Raw genomic sequence first — 26,048 nt, 5'->3', positions numbered from 1 at the left:
CTCGTAAACAAAATCCCACCACTGAACAATACATGTCCACTTCATGATTACTTAAGAATAACATAACTTTCATGACATAAAGAAGAAAAGAAACTTGACAGACATCCTTTGCTTTGAATAATTGAAGTATTTGGTAGCACAGACTGTATTAGAGAAACTCTTTGATATCAGTTATCACTTGAAGAGAGATTAAAAGGCCAGGTTTGTGACAAAATCTCTGGATCATTAGCAGTTTCTTCTCAGAATTGCTGGCCGGGGTACAGTAAAATTTGATACTGTACCTTTTTTCACGCACATCTTTCTTGAAGAAGACAGGAGTGATTGTCTCTGAGAAGTCACACACATATCTCAAGATTTTTCAACTCCAAACATAGAGTCTCCGATCATTTAACTTTTGTTTCTGTGTACTTGAGTTGGATGTAAATTTACACAAAGATGAGACTATGAAGACATGTGTTAGGTTGTCTCATATAAAATTCATAAATGCCTTTTTAAATAATGTGGGGATAACTACAACAGCTGTTTCAAAATGTTGGTATACAACCATCTTTATCTTTTAATCACAATAATTACTGGTAGATAACACTTCATTACTTCACTCTTCAGGAGAAACCTCCTTTCACACTCGAAAAGGGCAACAAAAAAGTGATGTGTCACTTTCATAATGTAATTGCCCATTGATGCAAGTACTGACACAAATTATAACACATGGATGACAGAACTACCTGGCATGTATCAAGTTGAGTTGATATTTGTAGTCATTTGGCCCTCACTAGAGGATAAGAAGACAAGGGTGTATACCTCAGAACATCTTTAAAAAGGTTTGAAAAGCTCTTAGTGATTCTGTGGCCAAACCGGTGAAGGGACTGGAAAACTTTGAAGTAGGGCAGAAGATGCTGTGTTCATTGTAGTAGTATTTATCGATTTTCAAAGAAAGAAATTTATCAATTCAATAGTTTGATTCTCCCAGACACTGGCATTCTTGGGTCATCAAAACAGAAAAAAAAACCCCAAACTTGCAATAATACACTAATTGCTGAACTGGTCTGGTGGTACGCACAATGCATTCTCAATGTGCAGGTTAGGGATCAAGCCTTACCTCTGAGCTTGCACCCTGAGCCAGACACTTCATCCCCAATTCTCTCCACAAATTTGTGTGAATGGGCAGCTGAAACAGCTGTTTTACTTCTCTGCAGCTACAGTGCATTTCTTTAATTCTTTTTTGACGTCCTGGAAGTTTAAGATCTGTGTCTGCATGTTACTTTTCTTCTGCCAACGGGCATGTTCATAATATATAAATATGTGGGTTACTGTAAAAGTGGATATTTTCGCGTAACTAATTTTTCCCACTTGGCCAGATGAGAAGAGTTTCGCTTGTTTGAACTTCCATGGAATCCAGACATCAACTACTGGACTATATGGCAAGCAAAAATATTTGTGTGCTTTTATTTTCGCGCTAGTTTCAGGTTGACTGAAATGCGCAAAATTTCAACTCTGCAAAAAATTTCCACTTTTACAGTACTACATCGTATATCACCAGTTATAGATGACACTGTCTCCTTCTACATGGCCAAACGTCTCATGTCCTGTGAATGTAGCCTCCTTTCATAATTTCTCACCCCTTAAACTGACCACGAGGCAACGCTGCACACTGACACTGGTCCGATGGTCCCTGACCAGTACAAAAAATCACTGTCAGACCTGCAACTTTTTCAGAAATGGACCAGTAAAACATGGAACAAGGCAATCACCAAATTGTGTCTCGCCCATTCACTTACAAGGAATTAATATTTTTATAACTCCCAGAAGTTAATTGACCTGCTTATGACCTTTGACCTTGTGGTGACCTTCAATACCCTAAGGGACATTTACCATCCAAGTTTGGTCACAAACGGACAAAGGGATCAAAAATAATGAGCCATAATCGAAACGCGCCATAAAAACTTAACATTGGGCCCTAAAAATTTGTTGACCCCTTTCTGTGACCTTTGACCTTGTGATGACCTTTAACTCCCCAAGGGACATCTACCGTCCAAGTTTGGTCACAAACGGACATAGGGATCAAAAGTTATGACCCACAATCAAAACGCGCCCTAAAAACATAACATTGGGCCCTAAAAGTTTGTTGACCCCTGTCCGTGACCTTTGACCTTGTGACGACCTTCACCTCCCCAAGGGACATGTTCCATCCAAGTTTGGTCACAAACGGACAAAGGGATCAAAAGTTATGAGCCATAAACGAAATGCACCCTAAAAACTTAACATTGGGCCCTAAAAGTTCGTTGACCCCTGTCTGTAACCTTTGACCTTGTGGTTACCTTCAACTTCCCAAGAGACATCTACCATCACCCAAGTTTGATTGTCATTGTAGCAACATGTGCTGAGTTATGTGTGATAAGAGAGTCTTGCAAGTAAACTTTAACGTATGACCTCAAATGACCTTTGACCTTATCATGTGACCTCTTATGGCACCATAACATGAAGGTACCCCCAGTGCATCCATCACCCAAGTTTGATTGCTTTTGTAGCAACATGTGTCGAGTTACGAGTGATAAGAGAGTCTTGCCAGTAAACTTTATAACGTATGACCTCAAATGACCTTTGACCTTATCCTGTGACCTCCAACGGCACCATAACATGAAGGTACCCCCAGTGCATCTATGACCCAAGTTAGGTGGTAATCCAAGCAACTTATGTGAAGTTATTTGTCAAAAGAGAGTCTTGCAGGTAAACTTTAACATAGAAAAGAGGGTCTTGCACATACCCTTTAATATATGACCTCAAATGACCTTTGACCTCATCACATGACCTCTGACAACACCATAACATGAAGATACCCCTAGTGCTTCTATCACCCAAGTGTGGCTGCCATTGCTGTAACAGTTGCCAAGTTATGCATCATAAGAGAGTCTTGCAGGTAAACTTTAACATTTGTGACGGACGACGGATGGACGACGGACGGACGACGGACGACGGACGGACAACGGACGGACGACGGACGGACGCCATTTGGATCCCTTAGTCTCGCCTTCACCTCCGGTGGGCGAGACAAAAACTGGGTACCTACTGGTCAAACATACAGGTTGGAACAGTAGACAAAATGGGATAGTGTGCAGCCCACATCAGGTAATCCATATTAAGCAGCCAAATTGAATATATTCCACATCATTTGGGCAGTAAATGCAACTTTGTAGAAACTTTGTAGACCTATGACCCACAGCTAATGACTCTTTGTGTGCCAAGGCACTTAGCTTTAAAGACATAATTTACCATTTGCAGATGAAACAAAAACCCAGCTTTAGTGCTTCAAAATAGTTCTAAAATGTGAGTTAGGGATAGAAACAACCATTGTAAAAAAAAGATACAATCAAAGTTAAGTATTGTTAAATACACAACATGTGAGCAACAGTTATAATAAAAGTGTAGGCAGACTAAACCGTCTACAATTATGGTTTAATGAGAAAAATACTGATACCTACTATTTTAGGCTTTATTGCAAAAATCTTATATGGTAGGATGTTTTGTGACACAACAGATCTACACATATGCATCAAATGTGATATCTTGAACATTTTCTTAAAATTACTGTTCCCAAAGGTAAACATGACCTTTAACTTGCCAAGTTTTTTCACCAGCTTTCAGTGATCCATTGACACCTGACCCAGTTGTACAGCAGCGAGTTCACTCGGGCATAGCAAAGAAGCTGCTTGGCAGAGGTCTGCATGAGTGCTTTTCTAGTTACCTCCGCCAAGGGAGGAGGTTATGTTTTTGTTACCGTTGGTTTGTTAGTTACATTTGTATTTAGTTAGTTAGTTTGTCCGTGTGCAAAATAACTCAAAAAGTAGTTCACGAATTTGGATGAAACTTGCAGGAAAGGTTTAGAATAAAACAAGGAACAGATGATTAAACTTTGGTAGTGATCTGAAAATTTTTATGGATTTTATGAAGGATTTTTGATGTCTTGGCAGGTAGGGTCCATGAACTTGGGAGTTCAAGCTGCGCATTTTGGAGGTTTTCATATGTGCACTAAAGTGTGTGCTCTAGTTTCTTCTAGGCCGGCGAAGCTCTGCAGCGCAGCTGGAAATTGATGACGTAACAAAATGCTTCTATATTGGGAAATCGGGCGATTTTCAGCATGCATAGAGTGGGTGGAAATCACTAAACTCATTTGAAGAACAAGAGCAGCGGTGGAAATGAGCTGCTTGGCAAAGGTCTGTGCTCTCAGAGTGCTTCTCTAGTTGACAATTAGTTTCAAGACATTTATGCCAATCAGTAAACAAAGCACTGTAGCATGTATGCCAGTCAGCAAAAGAAATGCTGTAGGAGCTTACTGATCACTGGGTTTGATATCTCACAAAGCACTTTCATTATAAACCCGTTGAGGACGGTTTGATTTTGCTACAACACGCATTTCCCATAGACACTGGCCCGAGTATACTCTGGACTCGTCCTCAATGGGTTAAATGACTCACACAATGAGACATGTGATATTCATGAAAATTTGCCTTTGTTAGTAGCACCAATATGGAAAGCTTAGCTCTGCACTCTCTGTAAATGATCTTGTGACCTGCACCTAGAGTAACCACCCAAAGATATATAAGTACCAATGTCTTTTTATCACTCCACTGAGGATGTCATTTATCATCTATCATCCTCAGCAATCTTCAAGTTTTCCATCATTTCACAGAGGTCAAAGGATGGGTCCCACTGGGGCGACACAGACTTTGCGTACTCCTGGAGAGCTTGTCCGCTTTCCGCCTGCCTCTTGCGCATCTCCGGGGTGTTGACATCGGAGGTGTCCAGCAAGCCGTACACGATCTCGTTGACGTCGTCTTCCATGGGACTTGTTTGAACGGTGGGGAAGTGGGTTCGAATGTCAGACAGCAGCGTCTCCTTAAGTTCATCATCACCGCAAGCAAAGTTGAGGATGAATATGCCTTGAAAAGAGGGAAAAGTTGAAAATGTATGACTGTTATGAGAAAAATAACTTCTTACTTTGGCTTTTTGTTTTTAAACTGCACACAAAAAATAAAATCTTAACCCCAACTTCCCTGGTATTGGCAAACATTTTTTCCATCTGCAACTCTGATTCCTTTTAATTTTTAAAAGTGTCCAAAAAATGACTGTCAATGAGAAAGAGATTATCTCAACCCCAAATCCCAATTTTGCCATCATGAACATCAGGTTGGATTGTGATGTCATCATGACTAAATCTTTGCTACCCTAGCCAGTTAATATGGGGATTAAAGCTCAGCTCAAGGCACATAGCGGGTCAATCCTTTCCAACCATATTTTCCATTCACAGCAAATCTCGTATCATAACTGTCAGCCAATTTCTTAATAATTAAACAAAAGCCAGATGTAATGTACACCAAAAAATGCATTATGGAACTAACTGCTTTAAGTTTCATCCCTTTTCTACGCAGTATAGCACTCTCAGAGTGCAGACCTCTGCCAAGCAAGCTTCTTTCCACCGATGATCTTACTCTTCCATATAGATCAGTGATTTCCACCCATACCTATGCATGCTGAAAATCGCGTGATTTCCCAATATAGAAGCCTTTGTTACGTCATAAACCCTTAGCTGCGCGGCGTGCCTCGCCCTAGTAGAAGATAGAGAACGCACTTTAGTTCATGTATGAAAATCTCAAAAATGCGAAGCTTGAACTCCCAACTTAATTGACCCTACCTGCTAAAATATCGAAAATCCTTTAAAAAATCCATCGGATCACTACCAAAATTTAATCATCTGTTCCTTATGTCATTCTTAACCTTCCCTGCAAGTTTCATTCATATCAGTGCACAACTTTTTGAGTTATTTTGCACACGGACAAATTAACTAACTAACAAACCAACAGTAATGTAAACATAACCTCCTCCCTTGGCGGAGGTAATAAAGTGCTACATGTTTCTCAGACCTACCTTGCTTGGGGTGTAAGATCCTCTTCACCTGCTCCAGCACGGAGGATTCAAGGAAAGCTCGCGGAGGGCAGCTGATACCCTCAGTGGTGTCCTTACTGTCCACATCGAACATCACCACATTGTACACAGGGGGAGAATCTATTGGGCCAAAGAAATGAGAACCAGTCTCGTTAGCAATAATATGTGAAGAAAGACAGCTCACTAATTCATTTGCAGTGTTTGAGTTAGAACAAAGGAGACAGAAGGTAGATGACGAAAAATGCATTAAAATAAATCCTCTAGTGTGTCGGGGGGGGGGGGCAGAGACATACAAAAGAAAAAGAAAGAAACAGCAGATACAACAAAGAGAGGGAAAGAAAGACAAAATGAAAGAAAAAAAGAGATGGAGCAACAAGAGAAGATGAAGACAAAAATAAAGAGAGGGGGAGTACCAAGAAAGAAAGGTACAATGTAAGGAGGATCAGAAGCGGAACAAGAGAGTGAAGTACAAATTGTCAGAAAAAACCCCAGAAAGAAACTTAAGGTGGATTTGTGGTAGGAAGAAAAAGCATCCAGTTAGTAGGATGACACTCGTTCATCAGTCTTTACCAGTGAAGACGAGTTCCACACATCAAATTCTCCTTCATGTGGGGCCATTATCACTGAAAAGAGACATACACATACACCTTTCTCAGTGAAAGCAGCCTTGCACACAAACCTTTCTCTGCTTGGTTCTTGATGAACTCCAAACCGTCCTGAATGTGAACACGTAGTCTCTCGTCCTCGACTAGTCCAAACCAGGATTTGGCAATGTCTTTCAGCGCTGGATCCAGCTCCACCACATCCAACTCCAGCTGTGGAACCAAAAAAAAAAGTCAATAGACAGAGAGAGAGAGAAAAAAAAATACCACTGTAAAAACAATTCTCTTGCAATATTTCATTGAATAGCTTTCTTGATAAGCTTTCATGAGATTTGTGCATATTGAGCAATATCTGAAAATTCATCTAAGTTTAAAATAGTAATTCGAAAGTTTGAATTGGTTCAGTAATTGATTATAAATTGGTAAGTGGTAATTACTTATACTTACTTTTTTTATATTTTAGTTCAAATCCTTTTGTATTCATTACAATTTTTTTCATTGTACATGTTTCATTTCGTTTTACCAAGCAAGATAAATAGTTTGTACATTCTATTTTTGAAAGTGTAATCAATCGATGGGCATGGCTTCTATTTCAGTATGGAGATAAGCATTTCATTGCCATGGGATATGAAACATACAAGCACCTGTCTAACATGCACATTTTGATGGATGTGTGATCATCTGCTGTAATCTATGTTTGCAATTGTATACCCATGCGGCATGTCAGACCTCCATCAATGTACAGTAGGACCTCAATCATCCAGCCATGTTGGTACCGGCAGGTGTCCAGATAATCAATTTGACTGGATAAGACAGATATGCTCACATACAGCACTTTCTAGCCCATCATGTATGGGCGTTAGTATACAAATGATGCACAGTGTACGAAATAATCCTGTGCATCATTTGTTTTATAAAATGGGTCGAAAATTCGAAAACTAACAGCATTTTTCAGCATTTTTCACGTACCTTTGTGGGTCAGGACATCCGAAGATGTTCGTCCCAAACATTTACGCACGTCGCACTCGGAAATCCCGCACATACAGTATAAGTATGATGGGGGGTTGGGTTTCCGGACACTTAAGTTCCCGCATGAAAACTTACTTATTTTACATAGAATATGCACCCTTTACATTAAAGACTTGATATAGACTCCTCATATAGGCCTACTAGACAACATACTCTGAAAACGGCGTGAGAATTAACCTGCTAAATCGTTGGATTTGCCCTTCAAAGTGACTCCATGTACGCGTCCGGTCCCACAACGCTTGGTCTACTGTACTGTACATATAAGAGTATACGTACGCCACACATGTTATGCACAAGGGAAGAAAGGCCGGCCGGCTGGCAGCCCGAACTAGAAGTTGTTTACAGGATTGACAGCGCGTATGCATGCAATTCAAAGGAGCCGCCGCGCGCACGTAACAACTGATTGAGTGCGCACTGGTACTGCAGTGCAATGGTACTAAAGTAATCAAAGCCCACGTGACTCATTTCAGCGCTTCCTATCGGCTACGTTCTTGAACCCATTTTATAATATACAAATGATGCACAGGATAGAGTGCGTTAGTGGAGGCGTATAGCGCACTCGAGGGTATTTACAATTGTGAAACATGCACGAGGCGAAGCCGAGTGCATGTTGCACTACATTGTAAATACCCGAGAGTGAGCTGCATCTCCACTAATGCCACGAAATAATCCTGTGCATCATTTGCTTTATAAAATGGGTCGAAAATTCGAAAACTAACAGCATTTTTCAGCGTTTTTCACGTACCTTTGTGGGTCAAGACGTCCGAAGATGTTCGTCCCAAACATTTACGCACGTCGCACTCGGAAATCCCGCACATACAGTATAAGTATGATGGGGGGTTGGGTTTCCGGACACTTAAGTTCCCGCATGAAAACTTACTTATTTTACATAGAATATGCACCCTTTACATTAAAGACTTGATATAGACTCCTCATATAGGCCTACTAGACAACATACTCTGAAAACGGCGTGAGAATTAACCTGCTAAATCGTTGGATTTGCCCTTCAAAGTGACTCCATGTACGCGTCCGGTACCACAACGCTTGGTCTACTGTACTGTACGTATATGAGTATACGTACGCCACACATTCAGAAGAAAGGCCGGCCGGCTGGCAGCCCGAACTAGAAGTTGTTTACAGGATTGACAGCTCTACAACGCGTATGCATACGCATGCAATTCAAAGGAGCCGCCGCGCGCACAGACGATCGGCAATAGGATTTAACACGCAGTGCATTGGGACTAGAATATAAACCAATAAAGCACACGTGACTCATTTCAGCGCTTCCTATTGGCTACATTCTTGAACCCATTTTATAAAGTGTTCTAATACCAACTCACCAATATTATGACTACACTGTATCTGCTTGGTATTGTCATGTTACATACTACGGAAATAAAATGAAACACACATAAAATATCCCTTCATGTATTGTTTGTTTGATTGATATTGACCGACAATGAGATCGATATTGCGACTCGTCGAATACTGCCGCTGCATTGTATTGTAACCACTGATGTGCACTCAGTGTCGGTACAAGCACGGCACCAGTCTTTGACATCATCTAAACCAAATGACTTAAAAATTACAGTTCGCTGTGATGATTGGAATATGTCCCGTCACGTATTTGCAGGATAATGGTTGAATGTGTGTTTGTTTTGAGTGAGATTTGATACTGAAAATGCATGAAAACATAAGAAAAATATATCAGCCAGTCAACGTCTGGATAACAGAGAATCCAAATAATCAAGGTCCTACTGTACTATCAAAAAGTGCAAAAAAACATCAGAGAATACTGGAAGAGACATATGGAAGTTGTGGCTGTGGTGAGTCAGCAGAAGAAATTTCCTTTGATTGAAGATACTGACAGTGAATAGAAAGAAGAGTTTCACTGATTGTCACAGGGTAACACTGTGCACCCCACAACCGCCTCCCTCCTTCAACGAAGCTCACCTGCGGAAAGTGCTTGTAGAGGAACATGGGTAGAGCCCCTCCCCCCAGGCCCACCAGGACTGCCTTGGCCCCACTGCGAAGCAGCTCCACGCAGTCCGGGATGAGGGCGAAGCCCGCCACCATGAGGCGATGGAAGGCCATGGACAGGTGCCAGTGGTCGACGCTCGTCTTCGTCTTTCCCCGCTTCTTGCCACTGGCAGACCTCACCTTTTCTGTACAGAGGGATGAGAGAGTGGTGTCACTCACAGCAGGATAATAGGGCCCATTGTTGAATAGAATGGTTAAACTGGCATGCTCACGCAATTTTTGGAACCAACGCAGTCATAAACATTGAATATTTGCATACTATTTCACATGGTTTTCGTAATGTGAATGCAAATACACTGCAAAATACATCGCAAAATACATTGTATATTCTCATACCATGGTATTCAGGGTAGTAATTCAAACACATGCAAGCTTTGAGTGTGAATCGTGTCACAAAATACCACTCATTGCACTGTATTCCTCACATCACCTGACACACTCCCTGTTTTTTCACCGTAGGAGATGTGCGTATGCGCAGTGCCTGTATACATGTACTCGGAGAAGTGAGTTTTTGGGCCAGAAATACCAAGTTAAAGGCACTGTTTATCATTTATTGGAAACAGTGATTAAAAAAATGATCGAGATATCACATTTGATGCATATGTGAAGGTCAGTTGTATCACAAAACATCCTACCATGTAAAATTTTGTAATAATGCCTATTAAATTATTTCTGTGGCAAGACAAACAATTTCTCTTCAGGAAGCCAGCAAAGGAAAAATTAGAGTTTGTGCAGTTGGCCCTGTATTCTTCTCCCTACTGATTTGTGTCTTTGCTATACGACACATTTCCCATAGATACCTGCCAAAGTTATCATCATCATCATCATCATCATCACCATCATCATCATCAACATCATTATTATCATCCAGTATACTCCGGACCAAGCTTCCACAGGTTAAACAACTAATACAGTAAACTAACATGATGAATTTGCAAACAGATATTACTGACTGCACAAAAAGTGTTGTTTACATCTCTGTCTGAGTAGGGGCACCGTGGTATATTGGATGAGACTCTTGACTTTGAACTGGAGGTATCGAGTATCAATCCCACTGAGCTCTCATGTCCTGTGACAAGATGTTTTTTACCGACCACGTCCCTCTTGACCCAGGTGTAAATATAATTTCCCGGCAATGGAAGTTTTCCTTGAATCTGAATCTACCCCTATGTGTGCTCTGAGTGCTGATTGGTACAGAAAACTTCATGGCATTGTACACACTGTCCAAGTCTCAGTCTGTTTTGTTAATCAATAAGCTCAGCTTGCCCTACGAAACACATTTACAAGAAGATAAAGAGAAGAAAGGGTTAAAGAAAAGGGGGGGGGGGGGGGGCAGGAGCTGGCTCAGCGTAAGGGGGGGGGGGGGACGACTGTAGCTTACTGTAAAGGAGGATAATCCGATTGTCATGCTTTGCCAGGTATAAGAAGATGAAGTTTCTGTGTTTTAACTCTGTGGAATCAACACATTAATTAGTGCAACATGAAACAGGCAAAAAATGAATGTATGCTACAATTTTCACTCTAGTCTCTCGTCGCGCAAATGTTAGAAAATTTTCACATTTACAGACTTTACTCACCAGTGACTAGCTTGGCCTGTGACTGAACCAGATTCAGATTAGGAGAAAAGACAAGTTGTCTGTAGAGGTTTCCATCTTCCCCTTTTACATCTTCCACGATAATCTCGTCATTCTGAGATCCAGCCACCTGGTATTTCACCTCCCGATGGCCGACGTCATTACCAATGGACAGAAAGGGAACCTGAAAATATACAGATGATTCTAAAAAATGTCAAGTATACCTGCTTTTGCTCTCTACCAAAATGAAAAATGCATTTGAGTGTATGCGACTGGCAAATGCAACTACTGCCTCTTAAAGGTACTGTATAACCATTGGGAGCAGTGATCTAAGAAAATGATCGAGTTATCACATTAGATGCATATGTGTAGGTCAGTTGTACCACAAAACATCCTACCACATAAAAATTTGCAATAAAGCCTAAGATATGGGAAGATATCACTATAACTCTCACCAAACTACTGTAAAAGTGGATATTTTCGCGCGACTAATTTTTCGCGCTTGGCCGGGTCAGAAGAGTTTCGCGTGTTTTTAATTTCGCGGAATCTAGACGTCACGCACAGGAACATATGGCAAGCAAAAATATTCGCGGACTTTTATTTTCGCGCTAGTTTCTGGTTGCGCGAAATGCGCGAAAATTTCAACACCGCGAAAATTTCCACTTTTACAGTATAACTGTAGACAGTTTAGGGCGGACTCACACTGTGCGATTTTTACTGCGATTTACCCTTTGCGATGTCGCACGACGAGAAATCGCACAGTGTGAGGATGTCTGCGATACGACAACCGGCGATTTGGGGCTATCGCAGGGATCGCAGCCCCATCGTAGAACTTTGAACATGTTCAAAATTCTGCGACAATCGCTTGCGACGATGATCGAATACTTTCAGTGAAGCAAGGTGGTAGAAGACGTACTAATCAAGATTTGGCTGGATATGCTTCCTACATTCCACATTTGTTCACCGATCTGCCTCAACATGATGACGAAGATGAAATTAGGAGGGAGTTCTACAACGACTTAGAATGTAATCGTGAGTAATTCTACCATGAATATGGGCTTGTCGCGTCCATCGCAGTTGTTTGGTCCATACGTAGTCCCATGTATAGAGTTTGACCGAGGGCAGATTAAACAGTCTGTGGGTTGGTTAAAATTTTGTGTGCGTACCGCCGGACCGGTACTGTATGCATAGCCTTGGCCCTTGGACTAACTTGTTAAGTCAAAAGTGTGAATTGATCTAACGTTAATGTTTAAATTATACTATACATAGGCCCTACTGAGTATACTATAATCTAGACCCATATCTAGCCATGCCTAAATACGTGTGTGGGCCTAGAAGTGGTTCTACTTCTAGGCCTAGGCTATTGCTAACGCTAGATCCCTACATATGATACCTGTTCCAGTCGAATTTTAATAAATCGACATAAATTTACAGGATATAAATTTACTACTACTACTACTAACGTTTGTACTAACTAGGCCCCTGGTCTGGACAGGCCCTAGATCTAAGTCTAGACCATATTAGCTTAGTATTGCACTGCCACTGGATCGACTGACGTGGACGTGAACACTAACACGTAAACAGCTATTAAAAGTAACGTTAGGGCCTAACGTTAGTAATTATACGTGATTTCTGTCTAACTTTGAAAAAGAGTAACCTAACCAACAGTTAGAGAGATCAAAATAATTTTTTTACACGTTGATAGGAAAGGATATTGATATTGAAAGTCTAGCCCATTAACGTTAAGATGTAACTGATAAGATCTCTAGAAATCTACATTCTTAAGTCTTAGGCCCGATAGATTAACTAGTCTGTCTAGACCTGACTTAGACGCAGCCGCTGTCGCGAAGCGACTGCTGTGCTGTGCACAGCTGTCTGGTCAGGCTAGTCTAGACCTAACTGTGACCAGCCCCAACACACAGGACAGTAAACTGTGTACATGGAGTGTCCTGGGGTTAGTCTAGACCCTAAGCACTAGATCTAATAAAGCACTAGGCAGTAGCAGTCATAGCATGCACTAACGTTGGCACTACTCGCAGTCAGCAGGCTTCTTCTTCTTAGTTTTAGACCCGTTCTACAACATTAAACGATAGTAATGTTTCTACTCCCTAACATAGCTTACGGTGATCTACCGTAAGGGTACTAACGTTAGATGGGTCTACTTTTTTTTTTCCAAAAATGTGCTCGTGGATTTCAAAATCATACGGTAGGCCTACTCTGGTTAAGCTAGTGATGACTACAGAAATACAGTGTAGATTATTACTTAGGCCTAGGCACCTACTGGATCTAGATTGTCAGTAGCTGTGCTAGCCTTTCCTGCCCTGGGCTTCGACCTTGGTGGTCTAGAACCGTAGGCTTACATTTTGTATTAAACGATTAGAGGAATTAGAACTCTAGGCGTTAGACCTACACTGTATATTTGAGATCCATTGCTATATAGTTACAAGCAGTATGAATCCAGATCCTAGACAAAAAATAAACAATATGTACGCAGGAGTTTAATGACATTAAAAAAAAAAAATCTTTGACAGCTCTCGGATCCTCCAAAACATTTTTTTTTGGAGAGTAGACATAGGGTCTAGTCTCATGGAAATTGCCTAACTAGGGCAGGAGTATAATAGCACTCTAGATTTTTAAGAATAAGGCCTAAATGGAGCTGAGGTAACTTTGATTGATCAATTGTTCTTGGAGATTTGTACAGAAATTGTAGTCTAGAATTGTAGAAACACACACCCACACAATTGCAATGCAGTGAAGTGACCCTCTCTACATGTAGGTAACTAGGTGATTAACATTTTATCCATGTTTGTCACTGCGAGTTTTTATGTGATGATCAATCATGCACTCCAAACTGAAAGTTGTTACTGTATGAGGCTGTAACATGTTCATGCCCAGGTCTACAGACTAGTGCTACAAAGCATTTGATTATCTGGTAGCGCGTCATTTGTTAATCTGTGTCGATAATAAACACAGCCTTGTCGTTGCTGCCTCAGCAAGTCACAAACGTGCTGTGCACAGCACTTGGTAAGGCTATAGTATACAGTATACACTGTACCGGTACTACCGGTATACGTGTCATACTCTCTGTTAACTTTAATTGCCCTTTAATTTCATAACAAAGTATATCAAAATGAACTCTCAGTCTGAAATCATCAAAGACCCTGCCCCAATCTGTAGGTATACAAATTGTACTTGCAGTTTGATTGCAGAATATAAAACATCATTCAAGGGCAATCATGAATTATCCAAAATTGCAGACTGTAGGAAACAAATGCTCTATGCGTCATATGTGTTACTCATGTATATTGACATACTTGTACTAAATACACTATATGTAATGCATAGTGTAATTTGGTTTAGCTTTCAGGCCCTAAGACCTTAGAGCATCTAGTTAATGACTGAAATAATTATGATTATGATATATGAATTCATGAAGCACTTATGTACAGGCCTCTATGATGTTATTCTGAGTTACATGCAAGTTCTTCTGCTATTTCCATTGATCAACAATGGTGAATAGTTGAATAAATTTGTGTGTCACTATATGTTTTTGTTAACTCTATTCATTCCCCAATGTTGTCCTTTTTCCCAAATGGTAAATTTAGAGTCTACTGTAATTATCATAAATGCCTAAAAATATTTGTCCCTTTGTGTCACCCTAAACAGGTCTGAATAAAAATGAAATCTCTAAGGAATTCAAACACAAGCTTGTCACAATGTTGAAAAGGAAGAGCAGAAAAGGAGCAGCTGGCAACCGGTTGTCCTGCAGAAGTAAATGAATCCCTCTCTTACCTGCAATTTCTTAGGACAAACATGCCAAGAGGATCACTTACCAATTTTGGAGACTGAGGTACAGTATATGTGTTAGAAGATAAAATAAACACTTTTTCATACTCTCCAAAATTTTTATGTGAATGCATGTGTGAATACATCAGTTTCTTTTTCTTTTTATGGTGGCTTGACAATTAAAAAAAAAAAAATCACTAAGTTGAGAGAAAGAAAGAAATTATTTCAAAAGTGTAATTTAATTGTCTTTTACAGTATTTTGAAGAAAATAAAAATTTCATCCATGCTAGCCTAAAAGTAATGAATAGTTTATTCATAGAACTTCTAATACAGTTCATTGTTAGCAATTTTTAGAAATTAATGAAAACATCATCTCTCTGAAAGAATGAATCAATTGTAAGACATATGAGAAATGCATCTCTCTTCATCATTCTAATTCAATACAATAATAATATTATATGTATTCATGTTTGTGTGTTTTTTTCTTTTTCTTTTTCTTTTTCTCCTATTTACTAGGAATTACAAGATGATAAAGACTCTACCAGCAAGGCGTCAAAGGCTAAAATGCTACACATAAGACGATGGATAAGGAGCAGGAGAAGGAGGTGCAGGACCTGTCAAAGCAAAACCTAAGAAGATAAGGAGGAGTCAAGAAGCAAAGGAAACCAAAAGTTTATCAGCAGTAGGTACCCTGCTGATGCACTAATGGAAAATGTTTGCTTTACCCCTCAAATAGAGAAAGAAAAACAAAAACATGATTGTTGTTTTTGTTTTTCTCTGTACAGACAGTGCAACATATTTATGTATTTGGGGTGTACCTGAAAATCCCAAATTTGATTTACATACTTCAAAGAACATTTTGAGTTGGCTTTATTCACAGAATTATCATCCAGGGATACTTCTTTTTGTCAGGGGGTTCAGATCTAAGATCACTGTCGAAATTTGCTGATTTCAAGTTATCACATCAACAAGGATTATTCAGGTGTAAGTTCTCTAAGTATAAAATAAGAACATGCCACATTGTTCTTTTACTTTCTCAAGAAAAATAAAATTCCACAGTCAATTCCATGGTCGAGGAACTTCATAAAAACTCAACTCGATAACTCAACTGTGGTTGTCAGTTGCTAATGTATGTAGTTCAAGTGCTGTAAACACTGTGAGCAAATGGGCGGAAAGTTGGAGGCATCCTAAACTACAAACATTTGCTTCACAGGGAACCTTATGCATTTTTGTAGCAATTAATATTTCCCCTGTTTTCTCTCTTTTGCTCTCTTTTTTTGTGTTTGTTTAGCCCTTGTCATGCAGTTCACCTCGACACTTACACCTGTAACTGCAAGATCGATGTGGGATGACATTGCTGTCTCTCTGGGACTTACTGGAAACAAAATGTGACTTTTCAAAGCAGGAAAATGGCAGCTACTACAGCAGGCAGTCCTGAAGGTGGAACTTGAAGAAACTGACATATTGACTGACTATATTCTTTCATTTATGTTGGACCATCAGTGCAAGTTTCCATGAATTTTACATGCATTTGATGTTAACTTACAATGGTTTTATTTCAACTACAAACACAGCTACTCTCGAAAAAGTCAAATTTACATGCAATCACTGTGAGTCATTTTTTTTTTCTGAAATACCAACAAACAGCTGAAGAATTTCAATCTGCAAGGTTTTGTCATAATTTTAAGGCGATTATGCACTGTTACTCCTGCAATGCACTTTCAGTTTCTCTTTAAAATTTATCCTGCAACTTTAAATCAAGTACAACAAATGTACCATGTTTTGTTTGTATCACTGAAAAACTGGAGAGGGAAAAAAACTCCTCAAGATTTTGTTTGATTTGTGAGGGCCATTACAATGTTCAGAGACAATAGCAACACTCTTTCCACTACTGTTTAGAATTGTATGTTTTGTGCAACTTTACATTAAACTCAACGTGTGTGACAAACATTGTTTTAATGGCTTGAAAACTGGGGAAGAAAGCTGTTCTCAAAGCTGTTACGTAATTTTGAGGGCAATTAGTGCTGTTACCACGGCAACGCACTTTGCAGTGAGCTGAACATGTAAGCAAAACTTCTTTTGAATCGATGGAAAACTTCAGAAGTTCAAGAGATGTTTTACCTTGAAGTTGTTGTACATGACTTGTACTGTTGCAAAAGTGGTAGTGACATGACATATTTCATCGTCACTCACAAGACTGCGCAGAGTAAAAACACCTTAGGCCTATGTGGACGTGAGAGCTTATTGTAAGTTTTCTAATATTAGTTTAACTTGACCATTGAACAACTTAGTTTTGTAAACTTATTAATCACCCTAATAACGCCAGTCTACATCAACAAGGCTTTAATCATTGCACAATGATGGAATTGCACACTGTGTTTTCATTGCCCTTGTCTAAGCGTATTAAAATGTGAGTCTGACAATGATACATGTATTGCCAGAAATGTTTGAACTAGAAAAATGGAGAATGGCACATGAATCATTGCAATAAGTTGTACTATAGCTGTCAACAAGAAATCATGTTACTGTGCAATTCTGAATTTAGAGTAATGTGAATTCAGCAGACAGCGCTGAGTTGGCTATTTTTTCCTAGGCAGTCATATATATGCTGCCGTATAAGTGCTGCATGGTATTTTAATCATACATGTTTTAACTACTGATCTTCCCCCCCCCCCTGCACAAAATGTTATGTTTGTTTGTTTGCTTGTTTTTTATCATACCTCTATCTGTATCGATGGATAACATTTATTACTGGACTCAACATCTGAGAGTTTGAGTGAGCAAATTGTTATAGTTGTCTTTGCTACATTTGTGAGCTACAATTTGCCACTTGCCCTTATCATTCAAAGCAATTCAATGTCCATTAATTTGTATCTTCCTGATTTAATATTGGTAACACAATTGTATATTTCTTGCTTATAAGTCAATTCTGGAAAGTAAAATGTGTTACCAAAAATACATGTACTCTAGCCTTTAACCTTTTATCTTTTTTTTTGTTCCACACATTTTAACCAGCGCATCTTCTTCTTGTAAAGAATGTCTAAGGTAGGCACCAACATAATCTGGGTTGGACAGAAAATGGACAGTGTTGAAGATGAGATCTCCGGTAATGATATTACATTTTTAAGGTATACAATTGACAAGCCGGTTTACACACAGTTTGAATTTCAATTCAAATGGCTGCTTTGCACAGTATTTTGCAGTGTATGCAGTGTCTGATTAATCTGGATTAGGACCAGTAGCACATTTAGTGCATCTCCAAGCACCCCTTCGGATGCTGGTATGATCATTTCATTTTGGCATTTTCCAAAATACACTGTATGTTCACAGTAAGTGTTTATGTACCTTTGTACATAAACTCTAACTGTAAACATTGCTTGTAGAGTATGTTAGATTGCAGCAATTTGCTCTCTGAGGTTTCTTTGTTTGTTTTTGCAACATTATTTGGGAAATTGTAGTGGCATAGGTAGTTGTCGCGTGCAAATTGTAATGGTAACTCGTTGAGCTGAACTTCTTGTAGATGTTCAAGTTGACTGAATTTATTCATTGTTTATGTGGAAAAGAAATGGAAGTTGATGTTTTTGGTCACTTTGTGTGATACTATTAAGAACTATGACATCCATACTAGAGTATGTATATGTGAATTGTACAGCACAATTATGATATTGCTTTTCCTACTAGTTTTGCTTTTTTTTTTTGGCTTTTAGAAGTTGACAGTACAATTGTATTGAACTAATTGAAGCATACAGCTGTAGTCATGTTATATAAAGACAAACCAACAACTTGTACCGCTTTGTACCATCTTCTCTTTTTCTTTTTTGATGATGAAAATAAATAAACCATTGAATTGACTTTAATTGTGATCAATTAATCTATATTGTATATCTAATTTAATGACTTGAATATATCATTATCTTTATTCTTGTCACATTTTTATTTGTGAATCAATATATATTGTAAATAAGTGTGATTCCCTTACATCTGGATGGTAATATTACATACACAAAACAAGAGTGAATTTTTAAAGGGCCAACCAGAAAAATATGTCAGCACAATATTTTATGTGCTTGAGAAACCACAATGTTAGAATTCCACTACCAAAGCCATAGAAAAGCATTCAGAGAATACAGACCTCCGCCAAGCAGTACATTTTCACCCTTACTGTGATTTCTGCCCATTGTTATAATTACATAAATATGCATAATATGCTGTAAATGATTATTTCCAATGATCAAGAATCCTACAACCACCCCACCCTCCCCCCCCCCCAAAAAAAAGGGGGGGGGGGGGGGCTTTGATCCAGGCAGTGATCCAAATTGATACCAAAATATGGCATTTCATTTTTCTGTCATTATTAACTTTATTTCTTAGAATGTACAGTGTTATTTGATTCATTATTATTTCTGTAGTTACTTTAAAGTCAAACCAAAAAAAAAAAAAGCAAGCTTGAACATACATGTACTTTACAAACCAACGTCGCCAAAAAAAAAAAAAATAATAATAATAATGATGATATACAAACATTCACGAGTGACTTCATTCATGGTTACCGTTCTTTATGATGAACAGGTGCCATAATGTACGATGTACGCATGCGCACGGTGTAAATCGTAGGCCACAAATCGCACAGTGTGCGGTATACATCGCAGCACCTGCGACAGAGTGCAACAGGCTGCGATATCGCACATTGTCGCAGCGCAGCGTATCGCAGTAAAAATCGCACAGTGTGAGTCCGCCCTTAGTCTAGAAACAATTTTATAATAACTATTTTTCACATTTTGTATATCTAACAATACTTAACATTTATCATACTGATTAATGTTTTCACACTGTTGTTTCTATTCCTAACTCATATTTTAGAACTATTTTCAGGCACTAAAGCTGGGTTTTTGTTTCATCTGCAAATGGTAAACAATGTCTTTAATGAGCTACCAGGTAATTGCTACATTATAGTTTGCGCACTTGCAAAAGTCAGAATGTATATTCTATAGGTGACAGAACAAAAACGGAAAAAGCTGCTTACATAAGGATGAAAGCATAGCAGTGGTAAATTGTAAAATTCAAAACAAGAAGTGCACCAAACTCAAAGTTTCAATTACCACATTATATTTATTACAATAAGGAGAGAGAGAGACACACACACACACAGACAGAGAAAGAAAGAAAGAGTTCCCTGAAAAAGGTGCCCTGGCAATGCTGTCTGCATCGAAAGAAAAATTTTCAAGAGAAAAGAGGAAAGATCCATGGATTGTCCTTTTTTTTTTCTTCATTCAATGCAGCCCTTAGCCATTTCAATTATAGCTCTATTACATAGACATTAATAAATGATTATTAGCTACAAAAGGTCCCATGTTCAACATACCTTTTTTTCTTCTCTTTTTTCACTGTCTTCTTTTTTCAATCAAGGCAGCCCCTTGCTATTTCCGTTATAGTGATGTTGATTGGAAACTGCATAAATGACTAAACCTCTACTTCCGAATACGTTTGCCAAAGTACGCCCTCTATCGGAGTGTTCACCTGAGTTTTGTTTGACATCCCGCCAGGCGCCAGCTCCATGACCTTGGATGACAGCTCTGCCTTGATGGTGTCGATGGATTGGTAGGTGTGTCCCCGGTGCAGCGTCACGACAACCAGACGCTGAAACCCCGCCTGCTCGGCCAGCTGTCCCCGCCCCTTGTGGCTCACAAACAGAAATTCAGTCTCTCTGTCATGACAAAGGAGGAAGGCATAGAAATCATGGCAGATATTCACACAGAGTCCTTTTTTAGTTTTTCCTTGAACACACAGTATGTCCTCCCCCCAAAAAAAATTACAATCTGATTTTTGCATTGATAACACCCAATATTAATAATCCATCTAAATGCTACTTCAGGGTCTAAAAATATAACATCTTAGCTCTATTTTGCAGAAAATCCCATTCCACTTTGGTTCAAAAGCGGTCACAGAGAAATGTGGATTGCTGTAAAGCATGTCATGAGTCTGATTCTTCCAAGTTTAGCACTTGGATGCTCTTGGAACTGCATATTAATGTGTGCACACAATAGACAGAACTTGGAGGGAAGAGATTCCTGACATGCTCTACAGAATTCCTCATTTCTCTTTGACCACTGAAGAAAATTGAACAGGGTTTTCTGTAAGATGTGAGCAATGAGTTATACTTTCACACCCTGAAATTGTGTTTGGATTGATTCACCATTTTTTATGTTATCGTTGATGAGGGTACCGTTGTAATTTTTTTTTTTTGACATACGGTACAGTACTCTTACTGTGACAGTGGAAATTTTCATGGTGTGGGAATTTTGTGTGTGTGTGTGTGTGTGAATTTCATGTGACAAGAAACTAGCGTGAAAATAGCAAAGTTTTTTGCTTGCTATATCTAGTGTAATTTTACACTTACAATCTCAAGACAAACTTGTATTGTAGGAGTATTACTGTAAATGTTTTTTTAGTTTTCTTCATGTTTACTAGTTCCGTAGCTTGATTAATCTGCTCTCGTAATGCAAACGAGATACGTACCTTTAGTGGAGACCTCCAGATGATTTTCAGACTTTTACATATAATTATGAGCAACTATAAATTGGTTCTATTGGGTACAAAGTTTCAGAATTTAAAGTGATTGGGATGAGGAATAAGAACATTTTCAAAATTTATAACAAACTATAATGAAAAGGATGATGACATGGCAGCCTCACTGTAAGAAAACTTAAGTAGGGGATCGAGGAAGCAGAACAAAAGAAGAAAGCATGCATAAATTCTACACAGGTGAACTTGTATTGTAATGGAATTACATTGCTCCATTTCTGAAATAATGTGAGGCTCCTATGTCATCATCCTTGTTCAGTGTAATTTGTTTTGGGTTTTGCAGAGTATGGATATCTCAGTGCGAAAAATGAACTGCACAAAAATATGGACGTTTACGGTACATAAAACTCTTAAAATACTGAGAGACTTGCTAGAGAATTTGATGGACATTTCTGACAGCAGTGAAGTCCTTGTCCTATTAACAGTTAGCCTACACGCAACAAGGAACGAAATCAAGCCTGCCACTGCAACGACACGTCAGCTCAGATGCTTCTCTTGACCTGCAATAATTTGCCAAGTGGAAGCTACATAAACATGGCTTCTTTAACCCATTGAGGACTAGTCCCAAGTATACTCGGGCAAGTGTCTATGGAAAATGCATGTTGTAGCAAAATCAGTCCATCCTCAACAGGTTTACAGCTGCACAAATAGTGACAGAAAAACGGAACATAGAGAGATGCAACCATATGCCAGTAGATCACCTGAACGTGCTATACCCCAGTATCCTTCCGTGTATATTCAGGATCTCTGAAAGGGTACGCTGGTAGAATTACACTGTGTCTCCCTACGATTTGACATCACAATAATACTGTACGCAGAAAACACACAGCTCTGTAACTGGGCGGCACAATTTTCGTCAACTGCCCCAGGTGATGCTCTTTATATGCAGTCGTTAATATTTGTCCATATTGATTTTGCTCAGACTCGTTTTGATTTCTTGTTGGGGAGGGAAAAAGGCCATCTCAAAAGTAAATATCATGCAGTACCTCACTACAGTATGCCCCCCCCCAAAAAAAAATTACAATCAGATTTTCGCATTGATAACACCCAATATGATTAAATTGTCTAAATGCTACTTCAGGGTCTTGAAATATAACATCTTAGCTCTATTTTGCAGAAAACCCCATTCAATTTGGTTAAAGGGAAGATAAACCCCAAGAGCAATGTGGATTGAGTGAAAGCAGCAACATTAGTAGAACACATCAGTGAAAGTTTGAAGAAAATCGGACAATCGATGCAAAAGTTATGTATTTTTAAAGTTTTGGTGTTGGAACCACTGGATGAGGAGACTACTAGAGGTTATGACGTATGAGTGGACAACAATACCAAGAAAATATAAAGAAAATGCTACAAAAATCCTTTTTTTCATGAAAATTACAAATTCCATCAACTTGATATTGACATATGTAAAGGGTAGCAATTATTCCCCCTGCTTTCTGAAAGAGGTTGGTCCATTGCTCTTTCATAATTCTAGAAAAGTGAATTTTTGTTGAATTTCCTTTATATTTTCTTTGTATTGTTGTCCGCTCATACGTCATTATCCTCTAGTAGTCTCCTCATCTAGCGGTTCCAACACCAAAACTTTAAAAATTCATAACTTTTGCATCGATTGTCCGATTTTCCTCAAACTTTCACTGATGTGTTCTACTAATGTTGCTGCTTTCACTCAATCCACATTGCTCTTTGGGTTTACCTTCCCTTTAAGCAGTCATAAAGAAATGTGGATTGTTGTAAAGCATGTCACGAGTCTGATTTTTCCAAGTTTAGCACTTGGATGCTCTTGTGTGTGAACACAATAGACAGAACTTGGAGGGAAGAGATTCCTGACATGCTCTCCAAAATTCCTCATTTCTCTTTGTCCACTGAAGCAAATCGAACAGAGATTTCTGTATCAAGATGTGGGAAATGAGTTAATTTCATACTTTGAAATTGTATTTGGATTGATTCACTATCTTCAAAGTTATCATTGCGGAGGGTCCCGTTGTAATTTTTTTTTACATGTGGTACTTCTTGCATTCTCACCCAGTAACAGATAAGAAACCATTGTACATATACAATTTTCTGTATGATACAGAAGTGGACACACATTATTTTTTTGACAAGGTCAGATCAAAACCCTCTTGTAACATGGGGACTTTGCCAGTCCCGAGTCTTTACACAATGCATTTCTTTATTTCCATACCATGATATTGTGAAAGACCTGGGAGGCACTTCATCAAGTGTTTTACAAGTCAGTAATTTCCATTGACAAATTTGCTCTCAGCCAATCAGATGGGAGGGTTTCATTAGCTTACAACAGTTGTCAGCGACTGCAAAGTTTCATGAAAGGCTGCCCTGATACAACAAAATAAAAATCATGGTATTTAGATCTTCATAATAACACGGTTCTCTGCATGAAATTATGTGATCGTGCTTATAATTATACTTTACAGATGCACACTGTAAATGTGAAAATGCACAAATTGTACATGTTATGCCATTGTTAATACCCCTAGTGAGCTGTTCTGTACTTTACATGTCGCTGAATTTAAAGAACAGGCCTAGCGTTTGAATACATTCACTCAGCTTGAACATGAAACTCACATCGTTTTTACAAATAGTACAATGGATTTTACCCTGTGTACCACATACCAATGTCAAGCACCAAACATATTAACCCACGGAAGACTAGTCACAAGCATACTCAAGCAGGTGTCTGTGGGAAATACAGCAATATCAGCTCATCTTTTACTACAGGTTGTACATGTTGAGCTTGACACTGACCAAGTAGGTGCTTGCCTGTTACACAGAGTTCATGAATCATCACTTCTATGACCTAATTACTGTAAAACAAGGAATGTTCATATGCATTTTACTTTTGCGAATTTCGTGAGCATCAAGATTCATGAAATTAAAATGCATACATGTGAAAGTTCTTGTCTACACTACATGTATATGCATTGAATGCCAGTGGCAATTCACAAAAATTTCATGCTGAGAAAAAAGGCTGTCGGCTCCAGTTTGCGAAAATGTCATGCTGCAAATATATCATGTTTTACTGTACACATTTATCACTGGCTATGTTCTACAGCCTATCTTACCATGGAACATGGTGAACCATGGTGTAGAAAAAAAATGGTGTGATAACCATGACCTGTGAAGAATATGACTTATTCAAGACAACTGCACTATTACTCTGTTACATCTTATCAACCAAAGATATATGACTTTTCTACGCAAACAGCACTCAGATGAATGCAGCAAAAACAACATAATGCAGAATGTGATGGACATACTAGTACCTCAAACAGAATGAGCACGGGACACTTTAAGTCCTTCTTTTGGCAGTGACACCACTATATGACACCCAAGTCAGTAAAAACTACCAAGACATGCCAGGCTATCATGGAACCCAAAACAAGGCACTGCACAAATACCTGAGCAGAAACACCTTTAGACACTCTTATCAATGCGATGACACACCCCCTGATAGTTCAAAGGGGAAGGGCAGGTTGGACGTGAATGAGGCTGGTGTGTTTGCATTGGGTATACTTGTACTTCATACTTCCTCATGTACAAGGCATGTAACACACACTTTTTATTGATATGGCACATTGTGTTATTCCTCCTCCAAGAAACCCCCTCTCTCACCCCAACCCCACCCCCCAAAAAAAACCCCTTAATGATATCAAGCAAAGAACTTTGATACGCTGTATACTTCAGACTTTATTCAGTCCTGACCTCTGCCCTGGGTGAAGTCATATTCTTCCTTTGCTATTTATATTTTCAATTCTCTTTGGGTGCGTTCAAACTGTGAGCACATCATTGCTCCAGCACAGTGAGGACATAAACATAATCCAGTTAAGGAGCACGACAGTGAAGATTAAAAGATGTGAAGATGATCAAGAAGTGAGGAGTAGACGGAGGACAAGAAAAAGAAGGGACGATGACATTGAGTAGATGAAGACACAGTGAAAGAAGTCGAAGAGGAGGGAGAAGAAGAAGGAGCAGAAGAAGTAAAACAAGACTTGAAGAAGCTGGAGAAAACTATAAGGTCATGTGGTACATATGCAGAGATCTACGTATCCAACCTTTCTGACTGAAAAACAGGGATAACTTGGCTCAAAAGTAGGAAAGAAGAGCAGTTCCCATAGAGCGTGCTGCAACATTATCAAGACAAATAGGAGACTCCTACTGAATCAACAGCTAAATATGGTCAAAATTCAGATTCTTTCCTCTAAATTCAGGATGGTTAGGAGGTCTGGGTATGCCTCTGCTACATTGCACTATTCTCCTAGATAGATTTGTATTCAGTACATCATGACAATGTGAGATGACAGTTTGACATGATTGGGCAGACATTCGGTCCTTGACCTTTGACCCCTTGGCCCACAACTTTCTCAAACACTAATTTTCATGACATTAATTTGAGCTACTTTCAAAATATGAAAAACAGTGACATTTTCGCATTTTCACTTAACCTTTGACTTCTTGGACTAAATCTTTCCCTTTAGAA

The 26,048-nt window shown here is 39.0% G+C and overlaps 1 protein-coding gene across 1 annotated transcript in view; it reads right to left on the bottom strand.

The window, feature by feature from the left end:
* Positions 1-3,528: 3,528 nt before the first annotated feature.
* Positions 3,529-26,048, bottom strand: part of LOC139721735 (eEF1A lysine and N-terminal methyltransferase-like) — a 38,041-nt gene continuing 15,521 nt past the window's right edge. The window contains exons 7-12 of the mRNA XM_071633055.1: positions 20,489-20,675; positions 11,189-11,369; positions 9,525-9,736; positions 6,620-6,755; positions 5,923-6,060; positions 3,529-4,937 (exon numbers count right to left, since the gene is read on the bottom strand). Of these exons, the coding sequence (XP_071489156.1) occupies positions 4,642-4,937; positions 5,923-6,060; positions 6,620-6,755; positions 9,525-9,736; positions 11,189-11,369; positions 20,489-20,675 (1,150 nt within the window). The 3' untranslated portion in view covers positions 3,529-4,641. The remainder of the gene's footprint in view (positions 4,938-5,922; positions 6,061-6,619; positions 6,756-9,524; positions 9,737-11,188; positions 11,370-20,488; positions 20,676-26,048) is intronic.

This window comes from Diadema antillarum, unplaced genomic scaffold (genome assembly GCF_040938485.1).
Source record: "Diadema antillarum isolate AM-2024a unplaced genomic scaffold, OU_Dant_1.0 scf00000148, whole genome shotgun sequence".
Taxonomy (NCBI): Eukaryota; Metazoa; Echinodermata; class Echinoidea; order Diadematoida; family Diadematidae; genus Diadema; species Diadema antillarum.
The sequence above is the reverse complement of the archived record's forward strand: the minus strand, read 5'-3'. Positions and strand labels throughout refer to the sequence as shown.